Here is a 25,934-nt window from a genome sequence, read left to right on the forward strand (position 1 = left end):
AAAAAAGTATTTTCCCTACAGAACTATTTGGGACTTTTTGGTTTCTGTTTTCTTAAGTTTGGGGGTTTGTGAGTGATGATAGTTTTTTTTTTTTTTTAAGTAAATTGGGGATCTTTTTTTTTTTAGATTTTATTTATTTATCCATGAGAGACAGAGAGAGAGAGGCAGAGACACAGGCAGAGGGAGAAGCAGGCTCCATGCAGGGAGCCTGACACGGGACTCGATCCTGGGTCTCCAGGATCACGCTCTGGGCTGAAGGCAGCGCTAAACCGCTGAGCCACCCGGGCTGCCCTGATAGTTATTTTTGACCTAAGAAAAGTTGGTAATCTTGGATCAGCAGTGAAATGCATGGGGTGAACAGATTGCATATTTGTATTTAAATATTAAACATTTTGTCTTTCTTTCTGTAAAGTGAATAATTCATTTGTTGCTTACTCCTTTAAGACAGAACACCTCATGGCTTCCCATGAAAAGTGGCTAGTCTACCCATATAGAATATAAGCATTGAAATATAAGCTGAAGTTAAATTATTTATATTATTATAACCCCCTTTTCTCTGACCATTGTCCTGCTGAAGAAACTTATTTTTTCCTTTAAAATATGGAGATATTTTTAAATATTAAAAAAGAAAAGCAGCTAAGTTTTTACATTAATACTACTGAATATCCTTCATGACTCATTTTTGTAGGGGGCAAGTAAAAAAGGCAGAGTAGATGAGTTCCAAAGAAATGATTTTTAAATAAATGTTTTAAAATACTTGCCATTTTATATTTAGTAGAAAATAGAAGAATCTTGTTTGATTACATTTAAGTGCTGAAGGAGTAAAAAATGACAGTGGAAGTATTTCTTTTAAAATATAAAAACCATATTATTTTATACAATCTTTAACTACATATAAGCAAATGCTATTGTTGTATATTTAGTCAGATATTCTCTTAACTGGAAGGCTAGTGTAGAGAAAATTTCCAGCACCAGAATGAGAAAATCTGTAATCAACCATCATGATCAGTAGATTAAAGCGATCTCCACATCACTGAGGAGAGTCACTATTGAAGAAGAAACCCATTCTACTGATGACCTATTTGCTCTCATCAGAGTGATGCAGGCTGAAATCCAGAAGGACTGCCAGCAATATATCTGAAGTGCAAGAAAACATTAGCTTGCTTGATAGAAACCCACACAGAAAATTAGGTTAAGAGAAGGAACCTGGTATGGTCCAGAGGAACCAGAGTCTGAGGGCACCTACTGCATTATTCAACTTGGTTTATTGTGACCTCGGGTACACGGGTTAAACAATCTTCACTCCCCTCTGTAACTCATGCCCACCTAGAACCTCAGAATAGGATCTTATTTGGAAATAAGGTTTTCCAGATTTAATTAGTTGAAGTCATACTGGATTAGGATGAGCCCTAATATCTTAAAGGAAGAAATAATTACACCCAGGGATACATAAACAGAGAGCACAGCATGTGAAGATGGAGGCAGATTAAAGTGATTCATCAATAAGCCAAGGAACTCCAAGGATTGCTGACAATCACCAGAAACTCTGAAAAGAAAATAAAGTATCTTCCCCTAGATCCTTCAGAGAAAGCCTGGCTCTGCTGGCACCTTCACTTAAGACATTATACTTCCAGAATTGTGAGACAACACATTTCTATTGTCTTAAGTCACCTACTGATACTTTGTTATACTAGCCTTAGAAACCTCACACAAAGGTGAGTTCTCTTGAGTTTAAGGACTTTCACTGAAGAGCAAACTTAGAGGAGAAAAATATTATATCTTTATTTTCACCAAACTTTACCTAAACGATAAGTATTTCCTTCTGTTTTGAATATAGGCAACAAACCCACAGTACCATTGACTATAGCTGTGACTTCTACTAAAAGAAACAAGTGATCCTGGAGACCCAGGATTGGGTCCCACAACGGGCTCCCTGCATGGATCCTGCTTCTCCCTCTGCCTGTGTCTCTGCCTTTCTTTCTGTCTCTGTGTCTCTCATGAATAAATAAATAAAATCTTTAAAAAATAAAAAATAATAAAAGAAACAAGAGATGTTATCATATCATACTATAGTTACTGTAAATTTCTTGAAATAGCATTAATTATTCACTGTATGCAAGAATCAACTCAAAATAGATTAAAGATTTAGGTGTAAGGTCTCAAACCATAAAACTCCTAGAAGAAAACATAGAAAATATTCATGACAAGGGTCTTGACTACGATTTCTTGAACACCAAAAGCACAGGCAACAAAAGCAAAAATAGACAAGTGGGACTATATCAAACTGAAAAGCTTCTGCACACCAAAGAGAGCAATTGAGAAAGTTGAAAAGATACTTTGAAATGGGAGAAAATACTTGCAAACTTTGTATCTGATAAGGGGTTAATATCCGAAATACACAAAAAAAATGACAATTCAATAGTAGATAGATAGATAATGACTGACCCGATGTTAAAATGGACAAAGTACTTAAATAGACATTCTTCCAAAGAAGACCTAAAAATGGTCAACAGGTATGTAGAAAGATTCCTAACATCCCTAATTGTCAGGGAAATACAAATCAAAACCACAATGAGGTATCATTTCACACCTATTAGAATGGCTATTATTAAAAGAGAAGAAAGAAAAGAAACTAGATAACGAGTAGTGGTGAGGATCAGAAACTTTGCACACTGTTGATGGGAATATACAATGGTGCAGCCATTTTGGGAAGCAGTGTGGAGGTTCCTCAACTAATAAAAAAAATAGAACTAACATATTATCCAGGAATCCTACCCAAAGGAAATGAAAACAGGCTATCAAAGAGGTATCCGCATTCCCATGTTCACTGCAGCATTATTCATAAGAGCCAAGACATGGAAACAATATAACTGTCCGTTGATGGATCCATGGATACAGAAAGTATTGTATAAGGCAGTCAAAGAAAAGCAAATACTCATGACTCCATATATATAAGTCCTCTACAACAGTAGAACCCATAGAATCAGAGAGTAGATTGGTGGTTTCCAAGGGCTGGCGTGGGGGAGAGGGAAATGGGGAGTTGCTGTTCAATGGATATAAAGTTTCAGTCATGCCAGATGAATAATTTCCAGAGATTTGCTATATAATATTGTATCTACATTTATCAATACTGTGTTATACATTTAAAAATGTATTAAGAGGGTAGATTTTATGTTACATTCCAACCATGACAACAAAAAAGAAACTGTAGTACTTATTAGACCTGTTGATAGATGGTATTGTTTAGCATATTAATAAAGAAGCACATGTAGTACATCATAATGGTAAAACTCCTTTTTACAATAATATCTAATTGGTGTCTTTTGTAATTCTATGTATTTATATTCTCTATTTAAAGCCATTATTCTGAATTCATAGGATTCACCACACTGCTAAAGGAGTACATGGCATTCACAGTAAAGAATCCCTGTGCTTGTCCTTTATCTATTGTTAATTCCCTGACATTGACCTGGAACATCACAGGGGCTCCATAAATCTTTGATAAACTAAATTGTTAGTGAGATGAGTCAGGTTCCTAAAACACCAAAAGCCTATAGATACTCTTCATAAGTAAAAATTCAATTTTAAACTCCTACTAAAGTAACTTACTGGCATTTATATATTAACCATGCAACCCATATTTTATATAATAGGTCTATGAGACTTGACTTTTGAATCCAAATTTGTGGAACACATATGCATATGTTTCTCTCTATATTTTTGACCTATACTTAAAATCCTGTTTACTTATACAAGTTTGCTTTATGTTTTTTCTTGTGGATTATAATAAGCCTTTTAGAGTAAGTAATAAGACTTTTAGAGTAATAAATATTACCTTTAAATGTGTGCTTTCATATTGCTTCCTGGATTAGACACCTGTGTAATTTGTATGTTGAAATCCTAAGCCTTATTACTGCAATTTATTTAGCTGAACCCTGTAATATTTGTTTCTTATATCACAAGATAGTTTTCCAAAAAGGGTTTTATAATGACACAGAGAGCTAAATTTCAGAGGCACCTTGTCAATTGCTTTCCATTTATCATCATAGTAATAAAAAAAACTACAGAATAAACTTGACTTATGTTTTAGATGGGTAGACATATCTGTTCCTATTGACAACCATGTACTGGAATCACAAAAGTCTTTTCATGTGGTTACTGGAAAAAGCCAATTCTCACAATTTTTATACTAAAAAAAGGTGCTTTTTAATTTTAGGTGTCAAGACATTTACAAATACTATACACTGAAAGTGTGAGACTGTGTTACTGATATATTTTCTTGAACACTTAAGGAATTGTGAACATTTGAAATATATTAATTGATACACATCTTTAAGGCTTTCTAGTTGAATTGAAAACTGATGATAAAAATATAGCACCTTTCAACTATATTCCAACTCCCCCCCCCAAAAAAAAAGACTAGAATGAAAAACATTTAAAATTAACAGTAGTTATTTTAATTAAAAAAATATCCAAAACTTAGAAGTTAGGCCAAAGGATGATTCTATTTTTTTAAAATATCAGTGGGATGTCCCACACCCTCAAATGGGCTTCTAAACTTCCAGAAAAATGCAAATCTGGTTGACTTAATGGTCACTATTAAATTGGGTCCAGACATTTTACAACTCTGTAAAGTTAAATGCTACCTTGTAGAAAACGGATAGAGCACAAACGACTTTTTATCCAGTAAAGAATATCCTAAAGACTGTAGGATATTAACCTGTTCTGAATCTAATTTACCAATCTTATTCCAGAATTTTTAAAAAATTGCTGATTATAAAAACATCTGTTTTTCAAATCCTCTTTTGGGTCTGTTTTGTCTTACTACTGGTTCCCACATATGTATTCACCATGATTTACATGAAAATTGTGTTTCTTAACAAAATTTCATTTTGACAGTAGGTAGTGGGATTATGGATTTTCTTTATATTTTTCTCTTATCCAAAATACCCCTGATTTAACCTATAATATATTTCTAAACTGAAAAAACATTAGAAAAAATAGATGGTCTATAAAAATCTAGCTTCATGATGCTATATGCATGCAAGACCTTGAATACTCTACAAAGGACTCTAAGTGACTAAAGATGAAGCAGTTTTGCAATCGATAAAGCATTTTCTTTTCCATCAGGAGCAAAGTGATGGAAAATAAAGAAACAAAGTAAACTTTAGAAATATGAAATGCGCATGCATATTGACAGGCACTTATTGCAAATGTGATGAGAAAGGCAAGTCGGGACCATGAGAGCTAGTCTCATTACACTGCTTTCTTATACTATAAATGAAAGAATAGCAAATATTGGCTAGAATTCAATAACTTCCATGACCAAGATACATACTATAATTTGGATATTGATTCCCTTTGATAACCTTTCTTCTCAGGCATTGTCAAGACAGATATCAGTAATTAGCTACGCTAAAAGTTGGACCACAAATTTCAACTTGAGTCAACTATGAAGACACTTCACACTCACTTAAGCTTTGATAGTTGCAAATGCTCTCTGTGGCCATCCTACTTATTTTCCCCTCTGGAATTAGTTGGTTTTCCAGGAGCATCTGGGGTGCTGAGCCACTAGCAGAAGTGAGATGCAGGAAGAGGGCTCTCAGTTGCTAGCCACTAAATAAGGCTGATTGCAAACATTTTATTTCTGTGTGAACTTTTGGAAAGAGGGAAGGGTGCCAGCAGCTGGCTATCAGAAGCATCTGTAGTTCCTACCTCAAAGACATCCCCCCACATACCTAATACCACAAATCATGCAGTTACCCTTGATTATGAACTTCTTTTTTAAGTAGAAAAGCCTGGAGTATGGTTAAGACTGTTTACACTTTTAAGTCTTTTCCTAAGTCAGAATACCAGCTGTGAATTCTGCAGTTTTGACTTGGGATGATAGAAGGGAAAGAAAAAGTCTGGGAAAGGAATGATGCTGAGAAGAAGGGGTGTCCCTAATCCTTTCTCCCCCCCTAAAGGTCCTGATAGCTTTTCCCACCAGTCTTTATAATGAGCATAATTTATTCCTTTCCCTACAGAACATTTCAAAGTTTCCTGATTAAAAACAACATTTGAGGCCTTATTAGAGAGGACTTAATTCTAAACTAATGTAATGCAAATCACACCTATAAGTTCATATTTTCAAATAACCACATTGAAAGAGCAAAATGAAACAAGTCAATTTATGTTTAATGGCATATTTTATCTAATACAATATGACAAAATATTATCATTTTAGCATGTAATGAGATAGTTTACTTACTTTTATGTTCTCACAAAGTCTTCAAAACCTAGTGTGTGTTTTACACTCACAGTTCCTCTCAATCTGGATGGGCTGTGTTTCAAGTGCTCAGTACCTATCCCATGTGGCTAGTGGCTAGTAAATTGGGCACCGAAGCTCTAGAGAGAGAACCACCATGGTGGTAACTTTGGAAAACACTTTTCTGCTCAAGGAAGATCCCAGAACTTACCTCAAGAATATCTCTCTCACACTAGCAAAGCTTGGATTAGTTTAGACTTGATGCAATGCCATTGGAATTCAGAAGATACACAAGAACTGTAGCATTCACACAGCTAGGACACTTCCAAATGAAGCAGAGCATAGGAATTTTTACAATGTTGCTCATAGTAAAATATTTTATTTCATTGCCGCACAGAGGTACCATTGGTGACTATGTCACTGCTTCCGTGTAGGGTTTCCTTTTAAGGATGGAACTATTTCTATGCCAATACTAAATCCCCCACCCAGGGAGTGAGAGTTGGATTATCTCCTGGAAAACTCCTTAATTATACAAAATTGGTATTGAAATAAAGGAAATACTTCATTGGGTTATTTGAGAAATAAATGAGAGAATGAGTGAAATGTTGGTTGGGCAAACAAAACCAAAGATGGGCGAAGATGCTGAGGAAACTCACTGCCCTCCATTACAGCTCTAATTTCTGGGGACCTCAGGGGAGGACCCTTCATGTCCCACACCCTTTGTTCTTTCTTCTCTTCTATTCTTCCATCCTGCTGGTAGGTTGCCCTAACTCTTAACCCCTGGCACTCTGCTTATGGCCTTTCTGACTAAGTTGACCGTCAACAATGATACATGAAAAGTCATCTACACAAGGAGAGGTACTGACTTCCAGTTACCATCAGCCAAAACATAGAAATCCTTGAGAACTGTTAAATGATTATCGAGTGTTGGCATTGACAGTATATGAGGGCCTGTATTTTGCAAAGAGGAATATTTCTTTTAAAAGAGGAAATTAAGTACCAGAATATCACTATACAGACATTCTTTCTTTTTTGAGAATGCAAACTTGTTTAGTTTTACCATTGTATCCCTATTTCCTGAAATAATAAATAGCACACAGTAGGTCTTCCACAAATACTTGTTCAATTTCTATACTGAGAGAGTTTACTGGCAAAACTCAAGCAGCTAAAGTCATGCTGGTAACCACTCTACAGTACTGCCTTCTTTGGCAGTGAGAGATCAACATCTGATTTGGGGAATGCTGAGAATAATATCCAAAATAATTTTTGTTTCCTCCCTATATGTTTAATTAGAGTAATGCCATCTTTAATACTAAGACCCTTGAGTACTTGATGACCACAGAAAGTCTTATCTTAATCACATTTGTTTTCTTTCTTTTTTCTTTTTAAGATTTTTTTAAATTTTTTTAAAATTTTTATTTATTCATGATAGTCACAGAGAGAGAGAGAGAGAGAGAGAGAGAGAGAGAGAGAGAGGCAGAGACACAGGCAGAGGGAGAAGCAGGCTCCATGCACTGGGAGCCCGACGCGGGACTCGATCCCAGGTCTCCAGGATCGCGCCCTGGGCCAAAGGCAGGCGCCAAACCGCTGCGCCACCCAGGGATCCCTCTTTTTAAGATTTTTTAAAACTTAATTATTTTAGAGAGATAGATAGTATGAGTGGGGGAAGGGCAGAGGAAGAGGGAGCTGTATAAGTAGACTCCCCATTGAGCACAAAACCCTATGGGACTCAATCCCATGATCCTGAGATCATGACCTGAGCCAAAATCACAGGTCAGACGTTCAACCAACTGAGCCACCCCTGCTTTATTTTAACTGCTTTATTTTCAAGCAGAAAACACACATTCACAACACCTTCAGATGGCTCTGGAAGTAGAAATAAACCACTTAAAAATTTTTATATGTGGAATATCTGGAAAGAAAATAAACACAGTAGGATCACAAAATCTGTCAAATGTGTTCCTCTAATCATGATTTGAAGCTATACTTTCTCAAGTATGCTAAACTATAGTTTCTGTTTAAAAGTTCTCAACAAAATCACAGTGTGAATACCTAGGAAGTATAAAAGAAACAAAAATGCCCTAAATGAGTTTATCTTCAAACTTGTGCACCTTGTCCAGACACAGATTTGTGTGTATATCACATCATGTCCTTCACGAAGTGTTCCAGACCTGCTGCCCACACTATGCTCCACTGGGAGCTTGAGCTCCCTAAGCTATTACCATTCTCCCAAAAACCTACCATTTGTGAGATCAACTGGCCTTTGAATGTGTGTTCTCATGGTCAAGGATGTTCTATGCTTTCTATCCTTGATCTACCTACCTATTCATGGTGAGGACTTCCTGGGTTTTCTCAGACAGAGCTCATCATCCCCTCCTCCTTGTTCACATAGGACTTTGTAAATATAGTGAGTACAAAATTCGAGAATTGTGTTATACTAATTTAAGGTTTATCTATCTCTCCCCATACAAGACTAACTTCCCTGAGTATTGGAATTGTGAGTGATCCTATATCCCCTCATGTGGAGGTACATGTGTGTCTCCTCCACTGCTGTAAGGCCACTGTGCAAATGAAGACCCGTTTGGCTCAACATCAAAACTTTGGCATACAGCACTGTCCTGACACTTGACAAAAAAAAAAATGTCGAATGAACAAAAGAATGTTGTTATCCTGAGCTGTGCAATGTTAAGGAAAATAGTTTTGCCTTGAAGGGACCATATATGTCATGGTGGGTTTTATTCTAAGGGTATTTGGAAAGGGGGGGGCAACTACTCAATCCTAGGCTTTGATCTTCAAAGAGTGGTTACTCTCTGCAATGAGCCTTTCACTGTCAAAGTTTTCTTAGAGAATATCACCCTTCACTACACATAGTCCAATGCTCTTATCTTCCAATATACAAAAGCTGCCTGCCAATTTCTGTCCTCCTGCCAAGACCTTACTTTGATTCCAAATCAGGAAGAAATAAATAATTGGCCCATCCTCTTCTCTCTTCTCAGTAATCTGCATCTTACAGTAATAAAGGATTCCCCAAATCTGTGTCTCAACAGATTAATATGAGAATGACAATGTAATTGAAAGTGCTTCATAAATTATAAAGTGCCTTGTTATGATATGACTAATGTTATTGTCATCATTAACAACTCTAACATTATCTCTAATAAAAAAGATAGCCCTTTCTAATACTCTGATTTTGATGTACTATGAATCAAACTATAACCCATAGTAATAAAGATGTTACGTCTCACCCTTACTGATAATAATATAAGAAGGGTTAAATAGGGATATACTTATCACCAAATAACGTTTTAATGGATGAAGGAAGTTTCATCTTTATCACTTAATATTCTTAACACCTTTTTAGGAGGGCCTTGCCCTGTGGTGATTGACAAGAATTATTCCTTTCATTAGTTTCCTCAATACTTTATAGGCAGAGCTGCAATTTTTTTTTTCGCATAACATCTCTAACTTCTAGCTGATGATCAGTAAACTACATGGTATTCAGATATCAAGGTCTTTACTTATTAGCCTTATGATTTGGGATAAAATATTTAACCTTTCTGTGTCTTTGTAAAAGAGTTTTAAGAATGCTGTTTCTACTTACCTTGCTGAGATATATATATATATATATATATATATATATATATATATATATTTTGAGAATCACATCAAGTAGTATCACTTGTAACCTTCTCTATAACAAGGCACTCAAATTTTATAGGCTACTGCACTTAAATAAATCTTGTATTGTTTCTTTCTGGGCATGCTTTTTTGTAAAATTGATCTTATACCATCTTTCAAAATTATCCATTTCCTAAACTGGCTTCTTAATTTTTTTAAACTAAATTCTGCCCTTATACTCATCACATTACTACCTTGTAGTGCTCAATCAGAGAGAATCCAGCACACACACAAACACACACACACACACACACACACAATTGAAGCAGCAAAAACAAAAATCTATGAAAAATTCTCTAGTATGTGTAATGAACTCTGATATTTTCGACTTTGCTTTGCTTCACCCAAAAGAAATGTTGGTGGTAATCCACAAAATGATTCATGATTCACAGCTTGGAAAAATACTAGTCCATTAAAAAACAAAACAAAACAAAAGCCCAAAATATAACCAACAACAACAAAAAAGGAAATGATGTCCTTACCATCATTTCTGGCCATTTCTTCCCAGGTATCTGTGATCTGACAAAAGTACTTTTCACTGCATCCTACTCATTTTACCATTTTTTAGAACACTATCACTTTTCAAATATTTCTTCCTTTCTCTGAATGTAGCCTTCTCTTGCTTATTTCCCTTATCACCTCCTCTGTGAAGCTCTTTCAAATCTTCTAGCCGATTACTTACTTCTTTTATTCTCCCTTCCCTGACTCTCTTAATATTATACCCACCTCTATTACACTTCTTAGCTGTTATTTTAATTGCTTAAATATCCATCTGCTGAACATACCATTTACGTGACAATCATTTAAATGTCCATCAACTTGGTAAACTTGCATTCTCTGTGAATAGATTGGGGTTGTGTCAATTTCAACATCCTGACCACCTCACACAGGATCTGACACACAGCAGTTCCCTTGTTACAGCTTACTGAATAAATATATTGATTTTAAAAGTTAATTGAAATACAAGGAATTGGCAGGGCTAAATGTTCAAACTAGAATTTAGTGATGGTACACAGTTTTTTTCTAAAATACAGGTAGTCTTATGGGCAGATCTATCCCATGAGTAGACAGGTAAGTGGTGCTCTCCTAAGCCCTGTGCATGGTGGAATGGTTGGTGTCATGTGGTTCTCTTATCTAAATATCATTATGATTCTACTTCAAAATTTCCATTCTTAGTGATAACCCAATGACACTGTGAAATATTTCAACAGTTCAGCCTCCTTTCAATGATATGTCTTGGGTGGTTATATACTGATTGAATTGCCCTTAAATACTCTTCTAGGGATAGCCCTGGTTATGAGATTAAATTTTCAAATTCCCATGAACTAGGACTTGGTAGACTTTGCTCCTCATAACATACATCTTAAATGTTAATATGCCTCTGTTAAAAAAAAAAACTAATAAGCAAACACACACACACACAGCATAGTTTAACAATTGTGTTGTTGTAAAGTTAAGGTTATTTCATCAATCCATTATTAGTATTTAAAAATACATAAATTATCCTCTTGTAAGCACATACAAAAGCCATATATTATTAAAAACAAATAGAGATTCAAGGATGAAATATTTGAAAAAAATGTATTATTTGAAAATAGCAGTAAAATTGGATTTTCAAAATAAATCCATGTTAACTAGGATTTATAATACAATATAAGCCTGGACTATTAGTTGTAATGCCAGGATTTGGAGAACTAGGCTGGCACATTAAATTTATTCATTTTCACAGCCTGCAGACATTTTAATGTCTGAGTAGCAATAAGAACAAATTACCTAAAAACTTTTAATAGTATATAATAAATTAAGACTGAATAGTAATGCAAAAGTGGGTACAACAGGACAAAATTATGAATCTCATATAATGATCCAACAACACTTAAAGTGTGGAAACAACACTGGTATTCCGGAATATACTACCACAGTTGATCCTAATTGTTTCTCTCCTGTCAAATAGAAATTGCACATCAATCTCAAAGTACTGCAAACTGTTCATTACATGCAAATGGTTATGTTTTGCAGGCTTTCCAAGGGGGCTCAAACTTCTTTATAAAAGGAGCCAGGCTAGACAAAGAATTTCTCTAATGATGCTAGGTTTCCTTTAGAGTTTTTCACTGATAAGCAACAGAAAATGCCTCTGGCAATAAGGAGATTCATGGTGAAGAAATGGAAGGGTTCACAGGAGTGAAAGGAAAAATCAAAGGATTAAGCTTGGAATAGGCAGGATTTCAGAGGTTGAGAGAAAAGCTCCAGCAGAACAACCTCTAGAACTCTCTTGGACAGAATACTTGATTTATTGTCCCACTAAGAATGTCCAGGTACCCAAGAGAAACTGGTGGTACTGTCAGTAAGACAGTGACTATACTTTCTTCACAACGACTAAGTCCACCACACATTATTTAAGGGACTTTAAAACTTCTTTTGGTTTTTAATCAAACACCTTTTCTTAAAGCATGAAGTTGAAAGTTGACCTGGTTGGCTCAGTCAGTTAGGTGTCTGCCTTTGGCTCAGGTCACAATCCCAGGGTCCTGGGCTCGAGTCCCACAGCAGGCTCCCTGTTCAGTGGAGAGTCTGCTTCTCCCTCTCCCTCTGCTGCTCCCCTGCTCATTTTCTCTTTCTCTCTTTCAAATAAATAAATAAATAAATAAATAAATAACTTAAATAACAGGCCTATTTTGATTTCCTCTTTTTGTTACCATGACTTTCAATTTGTTTTATAGATATGGCCCAAGTCCATTTCTCTGTTATATCAAGTAACAAAGAATGCTTAGAGAGAAGGTAAAAAAGCACTTGAATTTTTATTGCAACTTATTGCTCTATCTTCTAAAATAAGAGTTAGTAAACTTTTCCTATTAAGAGCTACACAGTTTGGGATCCCTGCGTGGCGCAGCGGTTTGGTGCCTGCCTTTGGCCCAGGGCGCGATCCTGGAGGTCCGGGATCGAATCCCACATCAGGCTCCCGGTGCATGGAGCCTGCTTCTCCCTCTGCCTATGTCTCTGCCTCTCTCTCTCTCTCTGTGACTATCATAATTAAAAAAAAAAAAAAAAAAAAAAAAGAGCTACACAGTTTAACATTTTAAGCTTTGTAGGCCAGACAGTCTCTGTAACTACCTAACTTTGCCTTTGTAGTAAAAAGCAGTCATAGACAGTTTGTAAATACATGTGTGTGTTTGGGTCCCAAAAAAACTTTATTTACAAAAACAGGTAGCTGACAGGATTTGGCCTCCTAAGTTTGCTCTTCTAAAGAATTTATTATTCTTAGGATCAATATTAAATGCATATTGTATTAAAATTCATTTCATTACAAGTACTCTGAGGAATATCAAAGGTGAGATATTTACTTATAATAATAATGAGTTCAATATTCTACATGAAGTCCTAGAGTCTACAGTGTAGGATATTTGTCTATTGTTTCAGTTTCTCTGAAATATTCCTTGAAATGAGTCTAGGTAAAATGAAAGCTTGAACGTAGACAAAGAAGGGATTAAAACTTGAAGGACTACATAATTATGAACTAAAATTACCTACTGACAAAAAGTAATAGTGAACTTTTAGTTAGTGAATAAAGCCTGAAGGGGAATACACTACTATATAAATATGCATTCATCTCTAACATATCTATTTTTTTCTTTTCCCCATATCCCAGAATCATTTCTCTTTATCAGTTTTGATTAGAATGACTTAATACAAATTAATTGCCAGTAAAGTTCTGTCAACTATAGCCTCATAAAAGAATAAGAATTTTAAAATGTGTGAATTATGATGTTTGCAAACAATCCTGGTCTCAGGTTCCTACCTATAATTTGGTTATAGAGTAGGAAGATTTACTATTCTTATGACTAGATACTTGCTATTCAGTTTGATGAATAGTTCATCCTGAACCATCTCATCTGTGAACAGGCCTCTTGTCCTATAATTTGTCAATTTTATCATTTTTCAAAATTTACAACTTATGTCAGAACATTTTCTCACTCTCTGTGTGACTTCTTCAATAGCTAGCTCTTTCCTTATGCTGCCTTTCACAATAGAGCTCTTTCCTGGCTTCCAAAGTCATGTTTTCTCTATTAAGTTTGGGAATCCAGGAGATGTAATGGAGGGGTGTAAAAAAGGACTAGAGAACACAAATAACTACTGTAGAAAAAAACACTCCTGTTTTCCATAGGCTTGTTTCAGGCCTTTCTGGAACAATGACACTGCCATGAGGTTCAACCTTAGCCGTAATATGTTAAATTCATGAAGCTGTTAGCTTATTAAAGGAAATGGGTTTCTTTGCCAACTCTATATCCCTAGCAGCGGGCAAAGTCTTGCCTGTGCTAGGCTAACACTAAATGTTTGTTGAATGGATTCAGGTATTTATGATATGTTCAAGGAGTAAGAGAGTGGAGCCATCATATTGTTAAACCATTAGCAAATATGAACATTTCAAATACTCTGTATGAAGAAGAGGACAGGGCAGCTCAATATAAGGGAGCATTTCTTGGACAGGAGATGGGGTAAAAGTGGAAAGAAGGAAAAGTTTGGGGTAGTCTACCTAAGGGAATAATAGGATAGATATATAATTGTTTCATTTATGTAGTTATTCATTAGAATGAGTATTATATGTTCTATATACAAGGAGATTATTATTTTTTTGAGAGAGAGAGAAAAAAAAGTGCACAAATGAAGGAGGGGCAGAAGGAGGATAAAGACTATCAAGCCAGTCTGCACTGAGCACAGAGCCCAATGTGGGGCTCGATCTCACGACCCTCAGATCATGACCTGAGCCAAAATCAAGAGTCAGCTGCTTAGCTGGCTGAATGGTTCAGTCAGCTAAGGAGATTGTTCTAAATGCTGAGTATATATCTGTGACCAAGAAAGACAAAGTCCCAGCAAGGTTCACATTCTAGTTGGAAATATAGATAATAAACATGCAACCATATATTACAATTTCAGCCATTGACAGTGTTATGAAGACAGTGTATATGTGTGTGTGTGTGTATGTGTGAGAGAGAGAGAGAGAGAGAGAGAGAGAGAGATCTTTAAGATGAGAGGAGTTCCAAAAGTCATGTCTAAGAAAAACACGAGGGCACAAAGGTATATAAATAAAGAGAAGTGTACAAAAATCCTGAGAGGGAGAGGACTGGGACATATCAGATAAGAACTGGGGCTAGGGTAGAACCATCAAGCAAAGAGAAAAGCAAATTTAATCATAGAAACAAGCATTAGAAGGAAGGGTAAGAAATTATGAGAGAAGAAACAGCAAGATCAGTGTGGCTAGAATGTCTTCTTTGCAAATATTGCACTTCATGAAAATCACTCATATTAGCATTAATATTATGCTTCACCAAATAATAATTTTGAATTCACATTGCTTCTATGTTGATGTGAGCAGGGTTTTTTTTTTTTTTCAATTTGGAATTTGCAATTAGCATGCTTCACTTTTATTTGCAGAATCTTACTCTCTTGATAATTTCTTACTCTAAGAATGGGGATCCCTTAGGGATGGCGTGTTTTTCATGCATTTTAAGCAGTTCTTTACTGCTATGGTTATTACAATAAGTTATAGTTTTGGTTTTTGCTTCTTTCCAATAATGGGTGGCAATCTGTCATCTTCTTAAACATGCCATGCTGGACAACAAGAACAAGCCATTGGAATTATCCAATTAATTTAGTATACTTATTTTATGAAAGACACATTTGATAGGCAACAATTTAGAGCCCCTCTCTGAATTTCTGCGCTGTGCCGAACTCCCAATAAATCTGTTATTTACTACTTCTGAAAAGATGCATAGGAGCCAAGAAGTTGTAGAGGAGTTTCTAAGCAGCAATAAAAGGCTAACAATATTTACGTAAGAATGAAGCACCCAACTGTTCAACTGTATTAAAAGGCTGAATTCTCCAGCCACTACCAGCTAATAACATTGAAAAGTTTATTGTAAGATGTAGTCCCGTGCTTACACAATGCTGTAACCCTAAAGCCACGAGAGACAAATTCTCTTAGCACTAAATTTTCACGTTGATTCCCTTACGTTAGTGTGTGCCCTTTGGATACAGCCACTGGGACTACCAAACAAAACTTTATCACTGCTGGGGAAATATAAAGGGCCAGCAATTGTAGGAATTATTCTTAACATCAGGGTCCCAATGAAGGGCAACAGATGGCAGAAATTTTTACTCAAGTAATTTTTCCATCAAAGTTCCTATCAGCATTTGACTCCCAGCAGTGCGGCTGTGAAGAAGCCATCCAGCTCACCAGCCAGCTGGTGGAAATCAGCACTGTAAGAGCCAACTGTATAGAAAACATACTTGTATTCAATTTGGTCTTTTACACCATATGCTTTTATTCTAGAGAGCCTTTGATCTAATCCATATTCATTCAAAGTCATTCATCTCCTATAAAGTCATTTGAAGGAGCATATTACTGAGCAGGTATCAGAGTACCTCCAAAGAAAAAGACCAAAACTCACTCTATGGCAGGGAGTGTCAGAGACCTGTGCACATTCATTCAGCTCCCTTCGTTTCTGGGCAAGCCAACAGGTTTTCACTAATGACACCTGCTGCCGGAGGACTTTCTGGATGTCAAACTGGGTGAGGCTTCTTTTGTGAGGAAGAAAGCCTTTTCCTCTTGCACTTGTCTCAAGCTTTTGGGCAGGCACTACCTGCCTGCAATGTGTTCTGTGAATCTAAACTTCTGAGCTTCAGGTCCTTTAAAAAAGCACTTGGGATTTTGTTTTTTTCTCTATCCCAAATAGCCAAGGTAGGCAGAGATGAAGAGCTGCGAAACACAGACTCTTAGAGACTCCTTTCTGTGCCTCTCTCCCCAGCTCCAAGACACCAATGTCTTTTTCTTGCCATTTATCGTTTCATCTAAGAGCTCACAGTAATGTTCTCATGCACTAGCCACACGGTTTCTACAGAATTTTCCATTCTTCATGCAAGCTTCCAATTTGAGAAAAGGCAAAGTATATTCTGCTGAACTGGGACATAAATTTAAACTAAAAGTTTGAGATTTGATGGTGAACGTGAACATTACAACATGACATATGTAATTCATGTTGACTTTATCCTCAATCACAGTGGATTAAGATGTATCATTATGTTACAAAGTAAACCGCTTTTAATTGAATTTATTTGCAGCAATGTATGTAAGTATATTGCACATGCACAATATAATATACATTACGGAGAAATAAAACATGGTAGCATTGAAAGAGATACCAGAAAACTAATTGACTTCACATTAAAAAGATGATATTTTGGGATCCCTGGGTGGCGCAGCAGTTTGGCGCCTGCCTTTGGCCCAGGGCGCGATCCTGGAGACCCGGGATCGAATCCCACGTCGGGCTCCCGGTGCATGGAGCCTGCTTCTCCCTCTGCCTGTGTCTCTGCCTCTCTCTCTCTCTCTCTCTATCATAAATAAATAAAAATTTTTAAAAAAGATGATATTTTGCCTAAAATCAGCAGTTAACTCATGTCAAAATAACACACTGCCATTCCACTCCCTCTGTTGGCTTAACATTTGTCGATTTAAAGCCTAAAAAATTTCATCTAAACAGCCCCTCTTCTGTTTACTTTGTAAGTTGCTTTCAAATGGAATTTCTTAAGATTTCAAGGTGTCATGCTTGCTCGTGGCAACATTCTTTAGAAAGTGCTGGTAATTTTTATTTAGTCATTTGTTCATGGGAATTTGTTTTTTTCCACCTTGTGGCTATCATGAATAGTGCTCCAATGAGCATTCATCTACAAGTTTTTGTTTGAACACACATTTTCAAACCTAGGAGTGAAATTGCTGGGTCCTGTGGACATTTTATGTTTAATTTATTGAGTAACTGCAACTGCTTTCTAGAGCTGAAATATGGTCCACTAAGCAGCATTACCCCATAAAACAAACAGGCTCCATTTCCACAAATAGCAAGAAGACTCTTTCAAATATTAAATCTAATGGTGATTTTTATTATTTCTACTGTCAGTCTCAAGGATTTTCAACCCCCATTAAATAGTAGTCCATGTTTGAAAACTAACTGCTTTCTACTCCAGAAGGACATGTAAAGCTAAACATTAGGACACTTTGTGATTTCTACTTTTCTGTTTTCACTCAAGGTATCTGTTGGCACACCAATTCACTCTGTCACTATGTGAGTTAATGTTATTTTCATAACTTTCTTTCATGGTGTTCAGCTTTCCCTTTGAAAACTCCCATTAACATTTCTTCTTGTTCTAAAATGAGTAGGCAGAGGTGTCAGCTATCTGAGGAGGATGTGTTTGGCTGAACTAGAATTTTCCTCAATTCCTAATCCAAGAGCTGTACTTTGAGAAAGTGTCATAATTCATAAAAAGATAAGGTTTAATGAAATTGTCAGGTTGTTCAATCTGCATTTTAGATGGTTGGGGACAGTAATTCAGTAAATATTTTTTTTTGTTTTTATTGATATAGGCTAATCACTAAGAAGTGTGATTAGTTACACTAAGATCTTTTATTTATTTTGTAGAAAATGGCATTCTAAGTGCTATATGCACATCTCATTTTTATTCTTATTTAAGAGAAGAGATAGCAGAAGCATGAAGAGATATCAGATATTTTCCTAAGATATTAAGCTAAAAGAGCTAGGACTTGAAGCCATACTTTCGGAATGTAGCTTCCAACCTCTTAGCCAATCTTCTGAAATTCTATTAGAGCCTAACATGACAAGTCAATATTTTTGTGGGTGATAAAATTTTGCATATGCACTCAGTTACTGCTGGTGGAGTGAATATACAAGAAGATGCATAAATAATTGAGCGAATGTATTAACAAATAAGTTTTTAGTGGCATATGACATAATAGATATATTTTCATGCAAAAATTTAATTTTTAGAAAGAGATTTCCTGAGGATCCCTGGGTGGCTCAGCGGTTTAGTGCCTGCCTTCAGCCCGGGGCATGATCCTGGAGTCCCAGGATCAAGTCCCACATTGGGCTTCCTGCATGGAGCCTGCTTCTCCCTCTGCCTGTATCTCTGCCTCTTTCTCTGTGTGTGTTTCTCATGAATAAATAAATAAAATCTTTAAAAAAGAGAGATCTCCTATTGTGGTATGACATATTTTTGCAATATCTTGAAGAATATGAATTCACATGTTTAATTTTATCATTAACTTAGGACAGAGATAAAAATCATTGGGTTGCATAGAACCAGACCATCTTTCTGGTATTGGCAGTCACTTTATTTTGAATGATAATATCAAGTGTTAGTAGAACACTGATTTGTCTTTTTCCAAGTTAACGAGTTAAATAAAATGTAGTTTGATAGAAATATATACAGAAAAGCATACAGCATGTACATACTTTTTATTTGATCTCATATTTAGACATGATACTTTTGCTAAAAATTATATATATGAGGCTTCAAACTGCAGTGTACCCCTGCATGTATCTGTTTAGTACATGGGCAGTTTGGTTGATTTTCCTCAAAGCAACCATTACTGGTTCATGCCAAAAAATCTGTCTGCTACTAACAGGTGCCATCAACATTCTGTTTCCTAAAATAATTTCTTAGCGAAAATTTAAACTCTTTCTCTTATTTGTTATTACTCAATCAACAATGATTATGGCCAAGATAGCTGAAATTATCAGGGATTCTATTTGTCTTACTAATGGTGCTGCCTTACAGGGTCCTTCAGGACTCGCTTTCTGAGACTTACCAGAATGGAAAGATAACCTTAGGCATCTTATGTACATGTGTGTTCATGCATGAATGCACATATGCTTGTGCATGATTTTTGAGCTTCCTAATCACTAGGGAAAAATACCTTAACTATTTAGAGGATTTACAATATCATTCACAGGTCCTTATCTAGAAGAACTTTACCCTGGACATACAGAATTCCCTTTCTTATTTTATGTGTAAGTTGAGTAAAAAAGAGACTAAATAAAGGTCTTTTTAAAAATTCTCCTATTAAGGGGAAAAGTATTGATAAGATATTATCAATCTCAACTAAACCACACTGTCAAGAATTGAGGATCTTTAGACATTCTCAAGGCATTTACAAGCATTACACAGTTGCAAGGGTATGTAGAAGTAAATGTACTAAAAGATCAAATGGCATCAAAATAACTTGGTTTGGGCATCTGCTTCTAGCCGAATTGGAGTAACAGGGACCAGATTTAACCTCCTGGCTAAAAACTGAAGAAAATGGACAAAATATATGAAATGATGGTTTTGAGGATATGAGATACCACTCAATGAAAGATGCTGATCTCTGAGAAATTAGAAACAATGAGGTGACTCCATACTTGCTGCTGCTTACTGTCTGGAGAGATTTCCAGGCTAGGATAAAGGATAAAGAAACCCTCACAAAGCTAGGAGCGCTCCTTGAGTTGATGAGATAAATCTGGGACTTCCAGGAGGCCAAGGTGGCTATAATTCACAGGGCAGAGTACCAAAGGGGAGATAGATACAACGAAAGAGAAGACTAGAAACCCCCACCCCCCGAGAGCTCCCTTCAAGTCTTCAGCTGAGTCCTGATCAGCTGTTCCATGTGAGCAAAGTATACATGATGAGGGAGAGAACTATGCCAAAAGGTGAAAAGTAACAGTCATCAGAGCTCACACACAGCTGGGAATATGCCTCTTCCTCCTAGCCACAGTAGAAAACCTCATCATTCACAGAGCATAGGAGAGCATACTCAGAAAGGTTCTGCCTCAATAGTGGGGCAAAATTAGCTCTAGACTTATGCTGTTCTGCTCAAAACTCTCAATGTCTAAAAGAGAGATGCTCAAAAGATCAAATTGGTTCCAAGTAAATTAACTGTGTCCCAGAACAAGGGTCAAGAATATTTATCTGCACAAAAACACCAAGCACTCAAAAAGTGATAATTTACACCATCTGGCATCCAGTCAAAACGACCAATCATCCAAAGAAGCAGGAAAAAAACACCCACAATGAACAGAAAACTTAACTGAAAATGACCCAAAATAGACATAGACGACAGAATTAGTAGACAAGAACATTATACAAGTTTTTACAGTTGTATTCCATATTTTCCAAAAAGTAGAGGAAAGATTGATAAATTGGGTAGAGACATGAAAGATGTAAAAAGACTCAAATCACACTGCAACAATGTCCAAGGTTAAAAATATACACTAGATGGGAGTAACCACAGATTAGATATTGCAAAAGATGAGATTGGTCAATTTGACAATATAAATCACATAATATGAATTACACAGAATAAAGACCATAAAGGAAAAGAATAGAACATTAAAAATAATGCCTTAAAAATTCCTAATTTGATGAAAACTAAAATCCCATAATCCAAATAAGTTTAACAGACCTCAAGAACAAGAAACATGTAGAAAACTATACCAAGGCATATCATAAACCAATTGCTTGAGTTCCAAAAGCACTCCCCAATAAGCCTTCTATATGTTAATCTCCATCTTGGAGGGGGCCTCCCAAAGATTCTGACCTGAAATATGTACCAAAATCCTTATCAAAACTACTCTCTGAGGAGTAGAAAGGAAGTATACGTGAACTTCTGTATTGCTTTTTCTTTTTTATAGTGAGTATGTATTTTTTAATAATAAAAAAACAGATTAAAATGTATAACTATCTTGTGTAAGTTATCTCTGGAAATGACAAAAGGTTTAACATCTCAAGTATACCTTAATGGCACATATTTTAGAGACATAGTAATGCTGCATTAGCTCCAAATTCACTTTAGTGCTCTTACAAAATGTATTTTCTATATGATGGCAGATTGGAAAGCCATGGATTTTCTATCTTCAATGCCAATCCTGATGTATATACAAATTTGACACATAATTACACAAGTTCTTAAAATTATTCATATTATATGTATACACAGCTTACCTATATGTACATGCTTACCTTTTTAATGTCAGAAGGTATTTTTGCTATGCAAAAAACTATTTGAGAATAAGGAAATGTAAAGTTGAATATGATACTGCTTTTATGAATCCAGCAATTTGAAATGTCTGAACTTATAAGTTACCTTTTTCTTTGCTTTCATCCATCTTAATCAGTATTTTATGGCATTAAAAATTGGCCACAACTCAAATCTGCTTGATTGAAAATTGGTACATGAACAGTTTGAGTAAAAAGTTACCAAAATACTTAAGACTTGGTGTAATAAACTCAATATGTCTTGTACCTAAACTATATATTTTATAGCCTAAGTTATAACCTCCAAAAACTAATTTATCTCTCTCTGCATACTCAAATGACACAGCAAGTTGAAATTAAACTATACACTGGTTATAATCCGTATGTTGCATTTCCATTAACATAAACCATAAAAAAAGTCAATAAGTACCACCAATTAACTCTGCATTGTTTTGGCCTCTGGACTATCTCAAAGGCATTCTGTCAACAGAATATATAGAAATATTGCTACAGCACAATTGTCTCTAGGGAAACAGAACTGTAATTTTATCATGATGGATATTTCCAGCAACTACATTATTGCTAAATATGCCACAAGTTCTCCTGGACAGAATTCAACATAAGGCAAAAACATACACTGCCCCAAAGCCGCAGGACACCCTTCTACAAGATGCTTCCCTGTATCACAAATTCAATTATACTTCGCAGTTCATCAGATAAACCAGTTAGATCCAGGCTAACTCTCACAGTGACACAAATAGTCCACAGCACATTCTCCCAGCATGGGCATTATGATGATGTTCTAATAGGTGTAGTGATAACAACAAAAGTTGGGAATTATCAATTTCCATCATCCTTCACAACCTGAACTTAAAGAAGTTAAACAGTTGCGATAGTGTGGCAAAGACAGTGTGAAAAAAGAGATATCAAAACCTTACCTTAAGATACCATTTGTATTTGGCATGTTCCCAATTCTCAGGAATTTGTGTCTTTTTGAGAAACTGTTCAGCTTCTGTTAGCCATTGATTAAGTATCTTCATATCATAATGAAACCGCCGCCATTTTTCCACAGATCTGTCAAATCTCCTAGAGGCAAAAAATAGAGATCAAGAAAAATAAGTGGATTATGCAAATCACATGGACATAGCATATATGTTTTATTATGTGGACAAGGATATTATTTTGATAGTTTCACACATTTGTAGGTTTCAATTTAAATTAACAGAGATAAATGATATTGAACAAAATGGATTAATTAAAATAAAAGGCTGTAATTTTTCCCTTCCAAATCAAACACATTTTTTTTTACCAAAACAAAGATAAAAACAACAATTATGGAGTATTAACATTTTATTCCCTATGAGCATATTTAAAAAATATTCCAGGAATAAAATATATATATATATATATTCCAGGAATAAAAAATATATATATAAAAAAATAAAATAAAAAATATATATATATTTACACCTAAGAAATTATATATATATATAAAATATAAAATATATATATATAAAAATATAATAAAATATATATATATATTTACACCTAAGAAATTAAGTATTTCAAAGCTAGATATTCAATGACAACATATTTTTTGGATCAAAATCTAATTACCTGCGCTGGGTGTTATTTTTTTAAAGATTTTATCTATTTATTCATGAGAGACACAGAGAGAGACAGGCAGAGGGAGAAGCAGGCTCCATGAAAGAAGCCTGATGTGCGATTCGATCCCAGGACTCCAGGATCACGCCCCGGGCTGAAGGCAGGTGCTAAACCGCTGAGCCACCCAGGGATCCTCACACTGGGTGCTATATGTAAGTGATGAATTACTAAATTATACTCCTAAAACCAGTATTACCCTTTATGTTAACTAACTAGAATATAAATAAAAACTTGAAGCAAAAAAAATCAAATTACTTCATGAAATTACTTCATGAACCTATCAATTTCCATATTACTTTTGATCCAAAGGAGTTTATTCACTAAGGTCTTCAAATATCCAGGATGACAGATGTAACTTGTATCACCAGATCAGATGTAAGCAACCAACCAACTGATATACTAGTCTAAACCAGGTGATGAGTGGTGTCTTCCTTTAATCTTCTTGTTATTGTATCCACTAATATTTTCAATTGTAATGCTGAAGGAACTCAGTGCAAGGTACTGTGTCAATACTGCACATGGAAAGAATATTAAGAAGGAGGTACTTGGTCGTGTTCTGGTCACAGAAGTGACTAAGGCCAAAATGAGTAAGGATTAGATGTTTACTTTAAGACAGTTTCACATAAGAATCACCAATTAAATCAGTATCTTTGTGAGTGGCATCCTGACACTGGTATTTTTAAAAGTACCCAAGTGATTCTAATGTATAGTCAAGATGAAAAAACAGTGTATAAAGGAAGTTTTAAAGTCCTTTTTTTTTTTGGAAGTTTTAAAGTCTTAAGGGGGTTATGAACTACTGGGTCTCCTGGGGCCTGTCCAAACAGGTATTTACTAGCATTAAGTCAAAAACCATCCTGAAAATTTCTGGCTGTGGGACTGCCTCAGAGTCCAGTGGCCTGTAGAAGTTCTCTGAGGTCTACTCTTAAGATGCAGTGGGGTATAGTTTTGAATATCTCCACATCTTTTCAGATCTGTACCTCCATTTAAGAAATTTAAATAATCTTAGAACTTAAATAATGCCCCAACTCCCTATTGTTTTAATGGGAGGGGAATGGAATTAACATTTCTTGAAAGGTTACTATGAGCCAGGCACTGGGCTCCTATAACACCCTCCACAACATAACAATTATTATTCCTATTTTTCATTGGAGAAATGTGAGAGGCTGAGTAGTCTGCCTAAAGGTAAAGAGGAATAAAATGACAGGAAGGGGATTCTAACTCAGATCTCTCTGGCTTCAGTGATGCCTTTCATGGTCTTCCATGCTCTTTGGTAGGATTTACTATTTTTTAAGATGAAGTCTTACTACTTAAATAATTCAAAGAGATAGTTGTAGGGATTTTTTCTTTTTTTCTTCTTTATCATCTTCCAAATAATGAATCTACATACATTGCATTTTATCAGACACCCCACTTGATGATTAACTATATTTCTTCCTTTCTTAAAGATTTATTTATTTGGGGGATAGCAGAAGGAGAAGGAGAGAGAAACTTCAGCAGACCCTGCAATGAGCACAGAGCCCAAGGCAGGGCTCCATCTCACCACCCTAAGATCAGGGCTCTGAGATCACAGCCTGAGCCAAAACCAAGAGTCAGACACCTAACTGACTACACCACCCAGGCACCCCAACTATATTTCTTACTCTAAAAATGCCTAAAACAGTATTTTGGTAGCATAAAAAAAGGAGCCAATGGTAGCCAAAATGGATAGTCTTTAACTAGAGCTAGCTTAAAAAGAAGAATTCTGCCTTTAATAATTAAGGGCATTCTAGAGTTGATCAAATATGATATATCCATCAGCCACAAAATGATCTTGGAAATATTTTGCATGCTTAATGATAATTTTGTTTTTATATATTTTCAACAGTAATCACAATAAATGACTTAAGAATGCATCTTAAGAATTTATTCCCTTTATTTTTTAAGATTATTTATTTGAGAGAGCAAGAGGAGGAGAAGGAGAGGGATAAGCAGCCTCTATGCCCAGCTCAGACCCCAACATGGGGCTTGACCTCTCAACCCTGAGATTATGACCTGAGCCAAAATCAACAGCTAGACATTTAACTGAGTTACTCAATGTCCCAATAATTTATTCCCTTTAAGAGAAAACTGTACATTGCACATGTCCTATAGTGACTCACATCGCTGGAGTCAAAGTTTTTGTTAAATGATCTAAAAAATGATGAGGTATAGTTGGTATTGTTCCATCTTGGTGAGACTGTAGCTGATTTAATTTTCATGATATTTTTCTATGTTGTTAGGTTGTTCTACAATATATGTTTCATACTTTGATATTCAGAAAAATATCTTCAAAATAATTTTAAAAGGCAGTTTCATATGCTAACAACTATCACCTCCAACTCTTCCTGCTACCACAGTTTGAGAAACAGGAAGAAGCCAACTGGAACACAAAGGAGTCGATGTTTGGTCACAATTTACATTCTACCTTTGTGACAGTCATCAGTCCCCTTCTTACTTAGCTTTTCTTCCC

The 25,934-nt window shown here is 35.6% G+C and overlaps 1 protein-coding gene across 8 annotated transcripts in view; it reads right to left on the reverse strand.

The window, feature by feature from the left end:
• The window catches only part of DMD (dystrophin), a 2,057,113-nt gene that overhangs the window by 1,064,705 nt on the left and 966,474 nt on the right, over nucleotides 1-25,934 (reverse strand). For all 8 annotated transcript variants that reach the window (XM_041741334.1, XM_041741335.1, XM_041741332.1 and 5 more), the window contains one exon: nucleotides 22,720-22,867. In XM_041741334.1, the coding sequence (XP_041597268.1) occupies nucleotides 22,720-22,867 (148 nt within the window). The remainder of the gene's footprint in view (nucleotides 1-22,719; nucleotides 22,868-25,934) is intronic.

The sequence above is a fragment of the Vulpes lagopus genome, chromosome X, assembly GCF_018345385.1.
Source record: "Vulpes lagopus strain Blue_001 chromosome X, ASM1834538v1, whole genome shotgun sequence".
Taxonomy (NCBI): Eukaryota; Metazoa; Chordata; class Mammalia; order Carnivora; family Canidae; genus Vulpes; species Vulpes lagopus.